At 41.6% G+C, this 19,563-nt stretch overlaps 1 protein-coding gene across 11 annotated transcripts in view; it reads right to left on the bottom strand.

Moving 5' to 3' along the window:
* The window catches only part of DENND1A (DENN domain containing 1A), a 533,368-nt gene that overhangs the window by 206,233 nt on the left and 307,572 nt on the right, over window positions 1-19,563 (bottom strand). For all 11 annotated transcript variants that reach the window (XM_082467741.1, XM_082467740.1, XM_082467739.1 and 8 more), the window contains one exon: window positions 14,231-14,331. In XM_082467741.1, coding sequence (XP_082323867.1) covers window positions 14,231-14,331 — 101 coding nt within the window. The remainder of the gene's footprint in view (window positions 1-14,230; window positions 14,332-19,563) is intronic.

Below are 19,563 nucleotides of genomic sequence, written 5' to 3'. Positions count from 1 at the left end.
CTGAAAAAAAAATTTTTCTAGAATTTTAAATATGTAGGTTTTAATGCCATGCCCTTTTGTCCTGCAATAAAAATCAATGAAAGAGAGTAAAAAGGAGTCTTAGAAGTGATGGCAGATGTAGAAAGGGACAAAGTGAGACTCACTCTTCAGGTACCATTAGGTAGGTGCTTTTTTTTTTTTTAAGTCCAATAATTTACCAAAGAGTAATTATGGCCTGTCATAGAAATGTAGTTTCTTAGCCAACTTAGGGCTGCAACAGCTCTGTATTTAGAAAATATTTAAAACACATTTATTCTGAAATCACAGCACGCCATGTTTTGTATGAATGCAAATCTGGACAAATACCTTTTACTGTGTCATCATTTGCTTACAAAACCTCAAATGTGTCCCTGAATCTACTGCTTTTTTGCTCTGCAAATATACTGATTACAAATTTCAAGTGGGGAGAGGGAGAGAGGAAAAAAGAAACCCCAGAGACTCCTTAACATCTCAATGTAGCAAATATGTAACTGGGTAATTCTACCTGCATTCTGAAAACAATTTATATTCTCAATATACCTCAATAGTTTTTGCAGCTACTGAATCATTCTCTTTTGTTTGTTTTTTGTTGTTGTTGTAAAGAGAAATTTTGGGGGGGGGTGGGACACACTCACCCATGATCAAGTCATCTTATCACAACTACTTTTATTTTTGTATTATTCTCCTCCAATATTAACATTAATATTTAAAAATATCTTTGAAATTATAGAGTGCATATATTTTATTGTTTTCTCATTGCCTACATTAACATTTCCCATATTATACTGTAACCTTTGTGATTATTTTAAAGACTATGTAATATTCAACCAAGTATGGATGTCCCTTAATTTGCTGAACCCTATTGCTAGAGTTAGACGTTAAGTCACTTCCAACTTTTCACTATAAGTAACATCGTAATGAAAATGAACAACTTCATGTGCGTGAATTCCCAAATATGGAATTACCAAGTCAAAGGGCAGGACTGTTTTTAATATCTTTTGTTATATCTTGGCAAAGTGTCTTTTAAAAGGGCAGTACTAGCCCCAGTGGAAATCTTCCAAGATTGCTGCAAGGATTAGAGAGAACCCATGAAGTGCCTAGCACAGGAGCAGCACATGGTGGGCTCAGTAAGCTATTATGCCCAAGGGGGTTCTCTTCACAGCCCTGGCATGGCTGGTATGACTGGACCCATTCTCTTAGTGCCCAAAGAATGGTTTCTTGTTCCTTCCCTGGTTCTGAAGGATACCTGGCACAGTGTTGGTGAGGACAGTCGAGACTCCGTGATGAGTGTGAGGTGTTTGACAGGCATCACCTCTATACATGAGTTTCTGACCCCAAGCACACTCCCTTGTCACTTGTCTACTTACTGAGTTCAGTAGGGTTGTTTATCACTTTCTTCAGAGGGTAACATTTAAACTCGATTTTATGTACCACCCAAAATGCAAAAACCACCAAGTAAACTATGACTCATTACTTGCTTATCACACAGAATAACAAATTTGTAAAACCACTCATCACGCTTTCTTAAAAAGAAAATATAGCAAAAAATTGGTTAAGCTAGTACTAAAAAACTTCACATTCAGAACCTGACTCTTCTGAATCATTTTCTGATTGAGAGTCATCAATGCCCATGTTTTTTCCAAGGTATCTCAGTAACAAAACATAATACTTTATCTAGATGCTATCTTCATTCGTTAGGTCCCAGAAAGAACTTGTTTATTGCTTATCAAGAAAATAACGCAAATATCTGTTTCACCAATAGTAAATGAACACCATGCTTCTCTGCTCTGGTGCCTTTCAACATTCACACTGACTTTACATTTCAATGCTGAATCTGACTGCAATTTGGAAGACATTTTAAATGGCAATTAGACACAACATGTGCAGAACCAACAGTGCACATAATTAAATTAAAGGGGTGATAATATTAACAGCTATGACCAAGTTCATGCATAGGCGGGCCATCACAACTGTGTCACAACTGCCCTATGGCTGACGGCGATTGTGGGATGCCACTGTACATCTCTGAGTAGCGGGATAGGGTGTATCTGCCCTAGGCCTTTGTTCTCTGGGAATTATGGCACTATCTGACTTCATCACTGTCATCTTGGAAGAGTAAAAGCTATTCTTTCTTCCTTCTCCCCTGAAAAGGAGAGGGGTTATATTGCTAGTGTCAAGGCAGTGACAATTTAATGACCTTTACCTGAAAGGTATGTTTACTTTGAATCCTCTTAAGGGGAAAAGGAACTAGTATCAACTGAGCTACTATAACCCAGGTGCTTTTGTGCATCACTTATACGTAATTCTCAAGGCAACTCTGCAAGGTATCACTACTACCCACATTTTCAGATTGGGAAACAGGCTTGGAAAGGTGAAGTAACTTGCCCCAGGGTCACAAAGCTAGTAAGTAGTGAAGCTGTAATTCAAAGCCAGGGCTGTTGGACTGAAAGCCTATACTGTCCCACAGCACATACTCAGTACTTAAGCCAAAAGAAAAGGAGTGCTGGAAAACCAAGGGGGGCTATTCGCCCAATCCTCTCACCAACTCCAGACCCGCAATGCAGAGCACTGCTCTTATAGGTAAGTCCTGCAGCATGAGCTCATTCCTAGCAATGGACAGGCATGAATATGGATACTGCAGACTTATTAATGATCCTATAGTCCCCGTTCATTATTACTGCACTTTCTCAATTTGTTAATTCCTTTCCCCCAGATAACTAGAGCCCTTTTAATTATGTTCCCCTGAGGTGAGCGGCTACTAATTGGAAAAGAGTCAGGTGAAATAAAGGAACACTGGCTGCTCAAATATAGAAAAGGCAGCTTCCCAAGACAAAGAGGGAGAAGAGGGCAGGGGAGGAGAGATGAGATGTGGAGAGAGGTAGGAGGGCCCCCACCCCCGCCTCCCCAGGAGCAACACCTCTTTGACCTCAGCAAGGATATAGCGTAGAGCTACCCAGGGGTTTGGAAGGTCTACTCTTTTTCTTTTCCCATATTAAAGCATAGTGAGCATTACAGTGTACACATCACAGCACCCATCTCGCCTCTCAGAGGCACTCCACCTTTTTAGCCAAATACCCAGATCTGCAAAGGGAGCCCACAAGTCTTTCCTCAGTTCACTGTCTTTAAAGGAAAGGAAAACTCTTGGTCTTACTCATTTGAGCTTTTCTTCCTTCCTTCCTTCCTTCCTCCCTCCTCTCTCCCTCCCTCCCGCCCCTCCTTCTTTTTTGAAAAGAAACAAACGTGTAAACACAGTTTGTCTTACAGTTTAAAATTCTGCTCTGAAATAATGAAGCGCGGCATTGCTAGAGAGGTTAAAGGACAACAGAACGGGGGAAAGAAAGCGAACAAAGACCATACAACACACCTTGTTGGAGAACACAGATAATCCTAGTCTTCATCTTCCTGAAAGTGACCAGACAGATGGGCCGCAAGCTAATGCGATGGCCAGTGCCGCACAGGGAGCCAGGAAGAGCCAGTGCTGTCCATGGTGCACTTGCCATAGCCAGCACTAGGCTAAGGGCTTGACAGGCACTTTCTCACTGGACCCTCACGACCACGGTATGAGGTAGGTACCACCACCGCCCTCCATACAGATGAGGAAACGAGGGCTGGGAAGCTAAACAACTCACTGAGGTCACACAGCAGCCCTGAGACTAGAACCCAAGTCTGTCACACTGAGAGAGAGCAAGCTCACTGCTTCCCAGGAGCCCAGCACGTGCCCGGCTGTGGAAGAAAAGTGGAAGGAGGTTCGGAGGTTTTCTCTAACCTGCTCCCTGGGGGCCCGCCAGCAGCTGTGCCAAGTCCCGGGCCCCTCCACGTTCTGTCCGAGACTCCGGCCAGCCCCTCACCACAGGAACCCCAACTTGCCTCTGAGCCGAGCCACGAGTGTCCCTGTGGGCCCCAGTCCCCGCCTCCTCTAAGTCCTACTGAACCTGTGCTGTCCGCCAAGCACCACTTCTCAGATCACCCCGGGGTTGCTAACACCTCCCTATTCAGAGGCTTTTGTCTGGGTTGCCCATTTGGCATAAAGCACGCGCTAATTTGTATGGTTATTCCAGACTGTCAGTCACAGGAGAACCAAACTTTGTTTCTGATTCCCTAGAGTCTATGGCGGGGCTGTGTGCAGAGCTGGAGGAATAAAGAGGCGGGTACGTGCTGAGTGCTCACCAAGTACCAAGGGCTGTGCGGGAGCCCTTATCTCACTTAATCCTCAAATAATCCAATTTATACCAAGCATTTTATAGATTAAAAAAGGGATTCTCAGAAACTTGCCCATGGTCACAGTTAACGGTGATTCCAGCCCACATCCTCCTACTTCAGAGTCTCTTATACTACTGTTGCTTTACATTAACTTTTTCAAACCATTATGTTACACTTAACCATTATGTTACACTTAAGAAAAAAAATGGGTATTTGATAACTACAGCTGAAAAATAAAATAGCAAGTGGACATTTTGTAGCCAGAATAAAACTACATTTGCCAACTAGCTTAAATGAATTGACACCCTTTCTTGTTCTAAATAGAATTTAAGGCAGTTTATAGAAATATGTTCAATACAGCAGCAAAAATAGGAACAAAAATAGGGGCAAAGGGAAAAAACATAAGCCGGAGTGAGGTGAGTACTTCAATGTGTGTTGTGAGGTTCTGCACACCTGCTGGGATGGCCGCAAGTTTGGCTCTGAGTCCTCCAGCTGCCAACCCAAAGAGGGAAACAGGATTGTAATGTGATTCACGGTGTCCATAGAGAGAAATAAACTAGTCACTCAGGAGCTTCCATTTTAAAAAGGCAACCAGGGAGGGGAAAGAGAGAAAACTAACAACTTATGGTGCATTTACTACGTGCTCAGTGTTTTCCGTGTGTCGGTCAGTCAGTCAGTAAATATTACTATGTGTTGGGCACCACCTTGGGCTGAGGACAGAGGAGAGAAAAAATAGTTCTGATCCCTACCTATTTGGAGATTACAATTAATAGTGGGCAGCCAATAAGCATATTCTTGTATGTGTGTAGGCTGCCGTGAGGAGACTTACAAAGTGCTGTGGGGCGGACCTAAGATGACCTCATCTCATTCCCACAGCAATCTTGAAAGGCTGATCTCTGTAATTCACAGAGGAACCCATGGCTCCAAGAGGTTAAGTGACTTGACAAAGGTCACAGCTGGTGAGAGGCAGAAAATATGACTTGAAAGGTAGAAGGGGTGCGAATGCCATTAGTTAATCGAGGTTTTCTTAGGGGAAAAAGTATTTAAGTTCTTGCCTGGTTTCCAACTGGCCCTCCCTGATTTATGAGCGATAGCAGAGGATGAGGAGCCCTACGTATGAGGACAGGAGCAACCCCGGATTAGGAGAGGCAGCACAGACTGCCTCACTTCCATCTGTGGTTTTGGCAGCCAGAGCGTGGGGCTCACAGCAGTGGAGGAGCTGGGCGCGCGCGGTGCTGGTCACTGGAAATGGCCTGCTAATGCGAGACACGTGTGTATCTGAGCTGATGGTGAAAGTGGGGAGGGGGGACGATGCCCTCCTGAGTGTGGCCCTGTGGCTTCCTGGGGTAACCTTGGGGCTTGGGAGAGCGCTCCAAGCCACCAAACCCAACTGAAACAAACACAAGAGTTATAAAGATAACGCCTGGACGAAAACCCAGAGAGGTCAACATCAAAGCCTAGAGTAGTCCGCCCTTTTATGCCTCCTCAGTCTACCGGAAGGAGACAGACTTGAAAAACATCAGGAAGGGCTCCATGGCTAAGACCACTGCAGCAGGAGAAGTTAATCACAGAGGAAAGGTCAGGAGACAGGGCTCTCTATCGCCCCAGAGAGTTCAGTGAGAACCGTTAACAGCCAGAGCCAGGTCGCAAAAGGAAGTCTCAGGTTTGAGCCACCAGCAACCCATGAGACCCTCGTAGAAATCCAAGAAAGAATGATGTACAGAAGAAATAAGAAGAGAAAAAGAGGTTTATGGATAAATAAACCAAGAGAAAGTAACCCCAAAAAAGAGTGTAAACGTTGAAAACCCAAGTGGTAACAAGGGGGAAAAAATCTCTTCTTGTTTTCCCAGGACTAAGATACGTCACATGCCAAGGTGCATAGCATCCAATTACCTTCTTAGCCTAGTCTCTCAGTCTTTCAAATATTCACAGGGAAGACAAACCCACATTTGTTGAGAGACAACTCTGAGCCTAGCAGTACGCTGGTGCTTCATGCATTCTCGTTGTGGGAGAGGTAGCGACACATCCCCAAATCCCTGCCACAAGGTAACCTCCTCCAGAGCTGAAGCTTCTCTGAGGATGACATTACATGGTCTGTGGCTCCTGCTCTACTGGTGACCATGAACATATGTAGAATGTCTTTGCTGCAGAGACCACTACACTATGTCTTAGAAATTCCAGAGTTTTCTAAGTGTTGGATTCAAGACAGGCTCCAGGTCAGGCAGGAGTGAGGAATTACATACAGGATGTGACACAAGAAATGGAAAACCAGGCCAAGGCTTGGTCATATAAGAACAGAAAGAGCCAGCTATGTCCCATGGAGGCCAGGCAGAAACTGGGGCAAGGGAGGCAGGCTGCTGCCCTTTACCACATCAGGCAGCAGAAAGGGGACTGGGAAGGTGGGACTGGCAGGGTGGGTCCAGACACTCAGATGTAGATGCTGCAGCAAAGGATGTGAAGGACCATGGGGCGGTGGGCTGCAGTCAGGAGAGCTCCCTGAAGGGTGGGTGGGCGAGCCAACAACCACCATCCCCGACTGCGGAAGGGTCACTCCCGTGGGAAAGGGACACTATGTCTTCTCTAACCCTGCAAGCCTCAGCACCCTCACAGGAATGTCAATGCTGAGGCTGGATGAGAGCTGTCACACACTGTACTCCTAGCATCTGTGCCAGCAGGGGCACCTTGGAGGGATCAGATTAAGGGTCTGATGCCAACCATCTACATAGACTACTCATTTTTATAGAACATTTGTTTTTTGCTATATATACTTCTGAAAGGTTAAAAAGTATTATTTTAACTAATAAGGGTGGATTACCTTACTAACAACAATAAAAATTAGGTATTAAAAACCTAATGGATCTGGAATTAGATAGTGGTGATGGCTCCACAACCCTGTGAATATACTAAAAGCCACTGAATTGTACACTTTTAAAAGGATGAATTTTATGGCATATGAATTACATTTCAATTTTTAAAAATCAAATGGAGAACTTGAAAAGGCAGTTTTCCTATAAAACCTATACAGTATAGATATAGATTCCTACAGAATCCACAGCATAGATAATGCAAAGAGCCATCTCTTCTCTCTCCCATTTTCTACCAGGGAGACAGTTTACTCAGAAATTGTCCAAAGCTTCCTCCAAAGGCTCTTGGCATTTTCAGTTTTAGGTGCTGCTGAAGGAAATGAAGGTGTATCTCAATATAGGGCTCAGTGACTGTCATCACCTAACAACTTCTTTTTAGGTGCCTACTTGATGCCAGGCTCTTTACGGAGAACTATATTTTTAGCTATATTCTGTGGATGAGGAAAGAGAGACTGTGTGATTCACCCAAAGACATAAATTCAGTAGGACCAGAGCCAGGATTTGGACCCAGAGCTTTGACTTCCAAGCCTGAATTATTTTCTACTCCTTACCCTCTCTGCTCAAACCTCAAGGTCAAGTTCAGCCAAATCTTACTAAGGGATTTACCCAGGAATCTATAATTTCACTTTGTTCAGCCAACACACATTGTGCACTTTCTAACCATCAGGCCCAGCACAGACCCAACTTCCCTCCTCCTTCTGTCTGAAACCGAAATCCTGGTCCTTATCCCCTCCTATCTTCCCAGATGAGTTCCTGTTGCAGTGGTTGTACCCCCAGAGCAATGGACCTATCATGGCCCCTTGATGCCTCCTAGCTTAAAAAAAAACAACCTCCCAACTCTTGCCTGGACACCTGAGTTCTTTTGTGAAGCAGTGTTTCCTCAGATCCAGAACCATCTATAAGCTCCTATCTCCCTATGCCCAATGCCAGGGACATAAAAGGCACTCATAAATACTTGCTGCAAAATGGAAACAACACAGTTTTTACTTATGTGTTAGAATTTAATCTTGAGCAAAACTTGCACAGCCCAGAGTTTGATAAATAGAAAAGAATTTCGGTCATACCTGTCTACCTAATCCACTTCCATCCTACCTGGGTCTTGTGAACTTGAATTGGATTGTTGGATCATTTATATATATACACATATACAAACACATATACGTTAATATATATTGACTACAAATACATACACATAGTCAGTAATAACAAAAATAGTACCTACTATTTATGGAATACCTGCTTTTTATCAGTAGCTATTACTATTCACATTCAACAGAAGAGAAAACAGGCTCAGAGGTGTTCAGCGACCTCAAAACTAGTAAATGGGGAAGCCAGAACCAAAGCCGGGTTTTTCTGTTTCTACCACACCACACTTCGTTGATTTCTATCACTGCCACCAAGAATATCAACAATCCCACTTACTTTAGCATCAATCTATTCCCTGTGCAAAATTTCATGGCATCAATGAAGACAGAGATTAGAATGGACCCAGCTCTGATCATCTGTCACTTCACAGCTGTGTCTGGACAGATGCCCCATGACCCACATGGACTACGCACCCTGTGAAAAGGCATATTAAGACTGTTTGCTAAAAATCCTAGATGGAATACATAATGCAGCCTGTGGGGGTTGATTCAGAACCCCATATACAGCACAGATAAAGAGCCTAGAACTAGTACGTCTCACAGAGAATCTGTCTCACAGAGAATCTTCCACTCTGGGTGGAAGAATGGATTCCAGCGGCACCTAGAAATGTCAGAAAATATGAAGTATTTTACAAAGTCAGATACAAAATCCAAACCTTAATTGTACACACTTGATTTAACTTTTTGGTTCAACCATGTCCTCAGAGAACATCAGGAGTTAGCTACTAACTTGGCTCTTGGCCTGGCTGCCTTTTTGGGGGTAAAATATGAACTTGTCCTGATCTGCTTTGGAAATATTTTATCACATATTTGGAAATATGTTAACAGGTGTCCAGAATAACCCAAATATGCAATTCAATTTGGGAAATGATTTGTGGTCCTCATTTAGGACTACTTCTGAAGGAGTAGGGAGAAAAAGGTATTTACATGGGAAATACCATATGGCTTCTACTGGGACCTTTTATTAGTAACATTTAATTAGCATAGCATAGCATAGTGCCTGGTACATATTAAGTGCTCTATAAATATTTGTTGAATGAATGAATAATAATGAATGATAACATAAGTCCACAATTATTAGCAAGTCATCAAAAAGCCTATGTAAAGGATTTTTTTCACAAAATCTTGGTGATAGGTACAACTTATTCCATAATTCTTTAAAGGATATTACTAAGGAATGCTTTAATATGAGATGGCTTTGGATTTCAAGTGCAGGCTCTACCATTTCTTAGTTGTGTCATGGTGGGTAAGTCACTAAACCCCTCTGAGCTTCAATTTTCTAACCTATACAATGGAGCTAGTGTTTACCTTACAGTTTGATTTTAAAGATTTGCAATAATGTTTACAAAGAGCTTGACTTGCAGGCTGTACTCGATAGATGGTGATTATTATTATGAAAGGGAACACTGATTTTCATCAGCAAGTTAATCCTTTTGTCCCAGAAATGGGAAAGCTCTTCCAACACTGGCCAAGGTCAGGGCTGCCATCAGCCAAGGTAGGGAACATTCTCATTTTCACTTTCAAAATCAAGAGAATGGCACAGATCTCAGTAGAAAGGAACCAGCAGCACATGTTTTTAAATATTCATAAGGGCTGGAAATGTCTTACTCCTTTCGTTTTCTCTGCCATCTGCTTTTGTTTCTTTTCTTTTCATTCTTATGCCACAGCTGCAAATGAAAACAACCACACAATAACCCAAGTTAAATAAAAAAAAAAATCAAAATAAAAACAATCTGATGGGTAAAAAGAGAAGATGAATTATAAAGTTTTCCCTTGAGTTCACAAGGCAGCAGAAGCAAGAAGAACGATTGATGTGAGTTAGACCTTCTGGAAACCAAAATCCATGCCCCATGTTTATAATAACCATAAGAGCAACCACCATTTATTAAATGGCCCCTATGTGCCACTTGATGATCAGTATCTCTAATTCCTAAAGCCACTCTTCAAAGCAGGTAAATCGAACCCATTTCACAGAAAACGAAATGGCAGATCAGAGAGGTAAAACAGACTTTTAATGGTTACACAGCTAATAAGAGATGAAACAGATTTGAACTTGGGTGTGTCTGAATACAAAGCCCAGGCACTTTCTTGACCACTCTCCCCAAAAATGGGAAGGAACATGAAAAAAAATTAATTTGGGAAATATTTAGGGCAGACTATTTGTATTTAATGGATTTATTCAGATAATTAAAATCTGTGATTATAGCTCTAATTAAAGTTAACTTAAATAACTGGTTGTTGTATTTGTGAATGTGCAATTAGTCTTCCACATAATTGCAGGGTTTCAGCATCATACTTTCCATTTATTCACTGCATCCCAGAGCTTTGCTACATTGACTTCTGTTCTACCAAAGGCCACATTACAGCTCTCGGGGTCTCTGGGTCCGAGGACCGTGACCTATGACACCCATAGTAGGGTCTAGGCTCAGCCCCATTTAGCATGTCTTTGTCCAAAAGTCAATGAACACCTCATCTTCAACTGCAATGTAGAAAGCTCTTACAACCTACACTGTTGTCCTGAAAACTCCTAGCAGCATGTACCTGAAGAAAAACTGGCAGCAGTGGTCTTCATGTGTTAATTACACTTGCGAAGTCTATTATGCATAGAAAGGGCACCTGCTGGCAGTGAAAATGACTAGAATCTGCCCTTCCTGTGCAGTGAGTAAATTGAGAGTTCATTTCTACAGGAGATAATAGTTTTCAGATTCCATTTCGTGTATCCCCTGCATGGGGACGTACTTAACATTTAAATCATCTGCAGAGGAACAAACCTCCTTCAAATCTACATGTTTCAGGCTCCTAGCACATTATTTAAAATGCTAGTTATCCTTGCTGGCTCTTACCACCAAAGATTAAACTCTACGGTGGTGAAAGTCACCGAGCACAATAGAATAAAGGTATTAGCATTGACTCAAATTTCATGACATTTGTAGTTTCTGACCAAAGCAGTGGTAGCAGGCTGAAGGTGATCAAATCAAGCCTTGAATAGAGGATCTGTTTTTTCTCTTGGGGTCTTTTATTTCATCATTCCTATATCTTGCAGTTAGTAAACAGATACCAATCTCCACAGGCCTGTAATCATCCTTAGGTCAGATGTCAAAAAGTCCTTTCATGAAAACAAGAGATCAGGAGAGAGACTGCTATCACACAAACAGAAACTTCCAATATGGAGCCTAATCACAAAACCCACTCAGGCTCCAAAAATTACCAGCCTTAACTCTGAGTTTCCCAAGTGAAAGTTTGGGGTGACAAGGGCTTCGCAGCCGTCCTTGCCAAGTCTCCCCTTCTCGGTTAGAGCTGTCAGCACCGTTGCTCTCGGTCAGGCTGGTGACAGTTCTTGAAAGGGTTAGAGTTTGAGAGGAAGTTGAAAAGAGGATCTCGGGTCAGCTTCCACGGGAAAGAGTGAAACAGCTAATAAATCCTCTAAGCAAACAAGAAAGGAGGGCTGCGACCTGAGATGGCAGCTGGAAAGAACAACTGGCCAGAATAAACATTGATTTTTTTCTTAAATGAAACTTTCCAATTATAAAAAAACTATACTTTTTCATTGTGTCGATAGAAATATTTGAAAGCATGGAAAATAAAGATCATGCGGAATTCCTCCCCTCCTCCCCAACACAAATCACTGTTAACATTTTGGTGTATTTCCTTTCAGATTTCTGCCTCTCTATACGTATGTATGTATGTATGTGTGTGTGTGTGTGTGTGTGTATCTAATTTTTGTGTTATATATACACATAATTTTCATTTGTTTTTGTAAAAATGGAATTATACATATTTAACATCTATTTTAGGGTAAGTTATTAAGCCTCTAGGGGCCTCGGTTTACTGACCTATGAAATGGAGCTAATAATACCTGCCTTACAGGGTTGCTGGAAGAATTAAATGAGATCACAGATGTAAGGAGATGGTCCAACGAGTGGGGGCCAAAGGAGAGATTCAGCAGTGGCAACTATTGTTATCACTGATGTTACTGACAGAGCATTTTCTTCTCCATAGTTTTGGGGCTCTAAGCTGCTGGTTTTCAACTAGCTAACAATTTGGCAACTGAAACTTTCCAAATAATGGAAAGTGAAAACTGTACCATTAGGGAGGCAGAGGGACTCCAATGACTTTCTCAGCTCCACCAATCCCTGCACACAAAAGCCCCTGGGTGTTCCTACCTGAAGCATCGAGACACACAGGTGAGTTTCTTCCAGGGAGAACTCTAAGGTTTCCCTGTAGAGCACACGTCTGGGGTGAGGTGTGTGGGGGACCCTGAGGCACATGTCTGTAGGGAAGGGACCTCTGTCTGTGTGTGTGAGTATGGGGCCATGTACTGGGGGGGAGCGGTGCGTGCCTGTGAAGGGTGCTGTATGTCAGGGCCGGGGCACTGTGTCAGCAGATCCTCTGTGCTTAAGGGGACTGGGTGTCACTGTGTGAGTCTGTCTTAGGGGACATATGTCCCCTTTCCCACCTTTTCTTTCTATCTCCCTTCCAGCTTCCTTGGGTGTGCTTGTTCTTTCTCTCCCCTTGCCTCTTTCCTCCTCTCTGGCGGCTGTGTCTGCCTCTGCCCAGCCCCCCAATCTTTCATTCAAACAGCGAACTGGATAGAGAACACGGTCCTTTCCCTTGAGATACGTGACAGCAGAAAAAACCAATAGAGTGGGTTCAGAAGCTCAAAAGAAGCAACAAATCTATGCAGAGAAATTGCCCCTTAATCTCATGAGAGGTAGGAGAAAGGCATGGATAAAGAGATCCACCTTGATAAGAAAGATACACACTAAAGAGAGAAATGAGCCAATTCACTTAGCGCTATGCACTAGAGAGGGCCGCTGATCTTCACTTCACGGCCCTGAGCTACATCTTTGCTGAACCCATGGCTTCTTGGGATGAGGATGAGCCCAACACATAACATGAGAAGGACTCCTGAATACCTTTAAATTCCCAGGATAATTTGGCTACCTGGGTGAACCTTTTCACTGAGAGGACTGCAAAACGGGCTGGAGATACCGGCAAAAATTATGACTGACCTGGACTCAATCTCTCTGAACCAATGGTAAATGTCCTGAATCATCTGTCCTTAAGTGACAGGGCTGTGACCCCTCAAATGGGGCCCTTTCTCCTGAAGCTCTCAATTTCTGGCAGACAGTGCAGAGCCTTTTCTATACATGTGTATCACTCCCTTATCAACTTCTGCTGACTTGAGCTGTATGGAGATAATGTCTTTAATCATAATACACTGGAGAAAGAAATCATTTATAAGGACATTAGATCACACAGTCTTTTTTGTTAATCTATTGGAGACAGATAGTGATGAAGATGATGCTTCTGCAGAAACATTTACTGAGCATCTACTATGAGCCAGCTTTTCTACATGGTATCTTTTCATGTTATTTCATTCCATCTTTACATAATTATGTATAGAACAACTTTATTTTGCAGATGAGAAAACAAAGCTTTTAGCCAAGTGACTTGCCCAAGTGGTTAGCTGACTCTAAAGCAAGTCAGCCTCCCTCCCTCCCTCTTCCCCTCTCTTCCTTCCCTCCTTCCTTCCACTAAAACACATTTCACTGAAGAGTGAAATTCCCCTCAAAAGACTTCAGAGAGTTTTGAAGGCTGGTTTGTGCTCCCAAACCACAGCTGAGGGCAAGTCTTACAAAACGTGCCAGGGCACGGCTGAAACTTGAAGACCTTGGGGATCTCAATTGTTCTTGACACCAGTTTCCATTGTGTCTTAGGAAAAAAAAAAAATCACACAACTACTTGGTGTTTTGGTTTCCCTACACTGAGGAACGCAGAAGGTATTATCTACCCACTTGAACTCTTAAGAATGCCATGACACATATGAAAAGCTGTTTGGAAACAAACAGGCCATGCAATCAGGTGATCTAAAATTCAGATCACTTTGAAGTTAGTATTTTTAATTTAGAGTCACCAACTGCATTACAAGTTATAGACCTAACTTGCCTGGTCATTCTCTGGAGAAGGAAAAGCAGAGGACAGGGTAAGCAGTGGCCTTACCAGCAGTAGTCCAGCAGATGTGGAGGCAGGACGGGGATGTACACGTGCTGCCAGAACATGGGGTACAGCATCGCAGCAGACCCGTGGATGCAGGCAGTCAACTGCAACGGAAGCAAATTAGAGATTCAGAGCTAAACAATTAAAGTCAGGAGACACTGTCATTTGAGTTCAGCAATAAAACTAAATATATACTTATCAACATATTTAAAATTATAAGTTAACTCAATAACCTTAATTCAGATTTAATAAGAGCTTCCTTTTCCAAAAAATGTATTTTTTTCATGATTATGAAGCTAATTCACAATGACGGTAGAAAAATCTAGAAAATGGAGAAAGGGATAAAAGGAAAGTCTTCGGGCTTCTCTGGTGGCGCAGTGGTTGAGAATCTGCCTGCCAATGCAGGGGACATGGGTTCGAGCCCTGGTCTGGGAAGATCCCACATGCCGCGGAGCAACTGGGCCCGTGAGCTACAATTACTGAGCCTGCGTGTCTGGAGCCTGTGCTCCACAACAAAAGAGGCCGCGATAGTGAGAGGCCCGCGCACCGCGATGAAGAGTGGCCCCCCCTTGCCACAACTAGAGAAAGCCCTCGCACAGAAGTGAAGACCCAACACAGCCATAAATAAAATAAATAAATAAAATTAAAAAAAAAAAAAAAAAAAAAGAAAATGCTCCCTATAAGAAAAAAAAGGAAAGTCTTCACCATCTGAAAATATTATTTAACATTTTGGGGTATTACATGCGTATGGATTTTTCTAATAAAAATCAGGATTACTGTAAATACAGTGTTGATTTGCCCTTAAGTTAACATTATTTGCTGCCATTTTCCCCATATCTTTAAACATTCTTAGAAAACATCTTTTCATGCCACTCAATGAATTTCCCATACTATATTTAACCACTCTTCCATCATTAATTCATATAATCGGATCAGGTCAATAATTTTTATATATGGTTCCTAGATGCAGAATTTAAAGACAAAGGTTATAAATACTTTAAGGCACTTAATAAATATAATAAATGTATTAATATAATAAATAGATGAAGGACTGAGGCTCTTTCTACTCCCCCACCCATGTACTGGAATGCTGGCCTCCCTGTATCTCACTGTACCTATCTTCATTTTATTTTTATTTCTCTGATCATGACTGAAGCTGAACATCTTGTTATATGTTCTAAACTATATTTCTTAAGTAAATGGTCTGTTCATATTCTTAGTCCACTTTTTCTAATGAGAATTAGCATTTTTAAATTGATTTAAAAGCAAATACCGGATATGCAAAGGATAGTAATCCTTTGCAATGTTTTTGAAAATAACTTATCCTTATTTAATTTTCTTTGAATTTTTGGGTAAAGAGAAGCCTTAAATAATTACATGGGCAAATATTTTCCTTCATGATGGTTTCCACTGCTTTTATACTAAGAAAGTCCTGCAAATTTTTCCGCAGCATTTAACTCTTTAATCCAGCTGGAATTAATTTAGGTTTGAGGACTGAGGTGAGAATTTATTTTCTCCACACAGCTAATCAATTGCTCCAGCACTGTTTACTGACTAATCCTTCGACTCCCTCCTCTTTTGACTTGTTCCTATTTCATATTTCTTTTTTTTCTTAAAAGCTAGACACATCATACAATCAGTATTTGATATAACAGAAAAATTAGGAAACAAAGATACAATGGAATAAAATTGCTACAAAACTCAATATAGTGAAAGAAGGAAAAAACCCAACACCTTTGGAGATAGGACTATGAAGTGACAAAAGTCAACAACACATGTTTCTTTCTGCCTTTTTTCTTTAATGTTTCTTTGGTTTCTGGGAAGCCTGTTCCCCTGAGGACTTTGCTTCTTTTGGAAGCTGTTAACTGGCCTTTGCTGACAGAAGGACATTTACGTGGCAAAAGAGTGACGCGCCAAGGCCCAGTTAAAAGAATCCCAGAGGTTAGTGTAACATGAACAGCTTTAAATTGGATATTCTGCTGATGGTTCACAGTTGTGAGAGCTGTGTATTAAATCCAGGGCCTAATTTTCCCCCTCCTTTTCCCTCCAGACCCTGTTCTTTAAATCAGGTACATGCCACGAACAGGAGCTTTTCCAACAAGCTCGCAAGAGCAGTTCCCAGTGACTCTGCCAAGGCTTGTAGGTTTAATCCATTTTTTCTCAATCCATTTCGGTAGGTTACAGCGTAACGGAGGCTGTCTGTTATAGTATACATGACTAATCTCTTTGGGCTTAGAAGAGACAAAACATCTTTGCTGGTATTGAGTGAATGGAAAATGAACCAGCTACTCCAACTCCACCCTCAAGTCAGGCTGGAGGGTTACACCGGCCTTTGGCCCCAGCTCTTCCTCCCCATCCATTAACCAACGGCCAAAGTACTCTTACTAAAGTGCAGGTCCAGTCATGTAACATCCTGCTCGGAAATGTACTTGGGGGCACACCTGGAACAGGCATGTCTTCATGTCTTCACCAGCTCCCTGTCTACCTGTAGAGAAGCATCTCCAGCCACAATCTCTACTACTTCCTCCAAGTTTATCCTTGGAATAAATCATTTGCAGATTTAGGAGTAGTTATGTACTCCTTTTCCTCCCTTCTGTATTCCCACTGGCCCAGATCTGCGCCCCTAGCGAACTCCTCCTGCCCCGGGTCTCTGTGCACTACCTTTCTCTGCAAAGCCTTGCATGGCTCCACTGGGCATGTGCCCCCATTATTAATGGGACTATGACTGTATGTTTGTCCTCTCACTGTAAAGTACAGAAAGACCCTGTCTCTCTTTTGCTCAGTGGCACAATGTATATATACATATGCATGTATGTATATGTGCTAGATAATGCAATGTTTCTTGAATAAATAAAAAACAATTCACACTTAGAATATATTCACAATATAAAGATAGTTAGTGGCTTGGCTTTTCATAGTACTGGACCAACATTTTCATGAGTCTCACAAAGTAGGGTATATATACATATGACTCAAATTCCAACACAATAGCAGCAAGCTTAGACATACAAATATGCCATTTCTGGAAAATCAAGTCAATGGATTCATCCATCCATTTATTCAATAATATGCCTACTCTGTAACTCTACAACACAACAAATAAATAAATAAAAGCACTTAAAAATCTATATGGTGCCATACAAATGTAAGGTATCATCATCACATGTATTCATTGGTAATTCTCTTTGAAAAAGTCATTCAATAGAATGTTCCTGGTTGAGACAGAACTTGAATACCTGCCTCTTTTTAGCTTAAATCGGTTTGAGTCAAAATCCTATTTCAAGCGACACAGTGGCAGAGATCTTATCTTCAGACAATGTTCTTTTCATGTCTCCTTAGCCTCAAAAAAAAACCTAGCAAGATAAATGACAAGGTTTTAAATTACTTATCCCTCATAAAAATCAAACTTTTAAGATGTCTGATCATCATTTCCATTGTGGGGTTTTCTGAGGGCCAAATCTCTGCAATTGAAGTAAAATGCTTTTACCCATTTGATTAAGAAAACAAACAAGGAGCTGTTTGGCTCTTTTCCAAAATACTAAATGGCACAAACAATGTGCATCATTTCTTAGAAATAGTGGCTAAGTGGACCACAGAAAAGTGTTATGACATATCTATGCTTAATCAGAAATAACATACATCCCATAAATTATCATTAGCCACTTACTTAAAAAAAACAAAACAAAACTCTAAAACCAACCCCATTAGAAAAAAGAAGGGTCCTAAAGGCCTATGCTCATTCCTTACAGAATACAAAATTTAAAAGTAATGAAAGTATACAATTTGGATTGTAGTCAACAAAGGGGTATTGTGAATATTTAATTGAAGTGCAAGTTGAGGAAAATGATTCTATCAAAATCTCACTCAGTGGGAGAATAGAAAGATAGTATGTGTAAAATTTGCCCAAAGTCATTAGTCACAATGAATATTCATCAGAAGCCAATTATCAATCCCATTTAATGACACCCCAAAAGATTTTGCCCTGAAGCAGCTGAATGGTCTAAGACTCCAGACAAAACTAGACAAATTACACAGCCAACAGCCAGTCTAGCCAGGACACAAATTGTAAAGTAAACCACTGGTGGGTTTTTGGACTCACTTTTAGCAAATTCTGTCCTCAATTAAAGGTACATAAGGTCAGTCTGATTTTGGAGCTTTCTATATGGCTCCATAGTTTCCTTTGAGGCAAAGGGAGAGAAAGGAGAAGGCAGTGGAGGTAGGACATGAATGGAGAGCCATAGGGTTTGAAAAATCACAAAGACACATTTTTTTTTTTTTTCAGTTTGAGGTATTACTTAGGGATAATGCCCAGACTGTCACAATCTTAGATACCAATTCAGCTGATTCCTAAGAGTAACTCTGCAATTTAACATGGGAAAAAAAAAAAAAAAAAAAAGGAATTTCAACAGTGTATGTGCCACGCACCATGCTGGGGGTTTAGGGTCTTGCAAAGTACTATTTTAGAGGTAGGTGTGTGTGTGTGTGTGTGTACACACATATACACTCAACACCACATTTCACAGATAAGGAAACAGTTTCAGAGGTGAAATAACTTGCCCAAGGCCACACAGCTAGTAAGTGACAGAACTGGGACTCGTATCCAGGTCTGTCAGACTATAATGGCCATCTCCACAATGCATAAGTTAACTATTGTGTTGAGTGCCTATGCTGTGCCAATACATTATGCTCAGGATTCTGAGCTAGGTGAAATATTGTCCCTGTTGGCATGGCCAAATTATGTAGAAAATTATGTAGAATTTGCCTTGCTATTAGACGACCAAACATCTAAAGCAAAATGCCAATTAACAAAAAATAATCATTTTAAAAACAAACACAGAGCTGATCACTTCCTGAGGATTAGTTACATTTAAGTAAGGTGGTATAGTATCTTTAATCCATAGGAAGTTCTAGACAATGAAGACAAGGAGTGTTAAAAGGAAAGGTTTAGATTCCAATGTGGGCACACCTACTGGAAAGTCTGGCTTTCTGTCATGTTCCTTTTCACATACTTTCATGGAGTTTCCACTAAATCTCTTTTTGATCTGAGCAGGTCACTTCCTCTCCTGGGTCTCAGTATGGAAAACAAGAGGCTGGACTACATGATCCCCGTCCCCCACCCCCTTCCAGCTTTGACAACTTTGATCTAGAGCAATTGCCATCCTTTGATGTAAAGAATTCTCCTCCCCTGCCCCAGCTCCCTTCCTCAGCCATACTTGACTAAGCATAAGTACAACAGACTCAGTCTCAAAGTTGGTCTTGCTTTCTCATCTCTGCAGTCACAGGGGCGCACCTGAAATTCATGCGCTATCCAGGAACCACCACCTTTCAGCCACCCC

Source organism: Balaenoptera physalus (genome assembly GCF_965194825.1).
Source record: "Balaenoptera physalus genome assembly, chromosome: 7".
Classification (NCBI taxonomy): Eukaryota; Metazoa; Chordata; class Mammalia; order Artiodactyla; family Balaenopteridae; genus Balaenoptera; species Balaenoptera physalus.
Note: the sequence above shows the minus strand (reverse complement) of the source record. Positions and strands in the feature narration are given on the sequence as shown.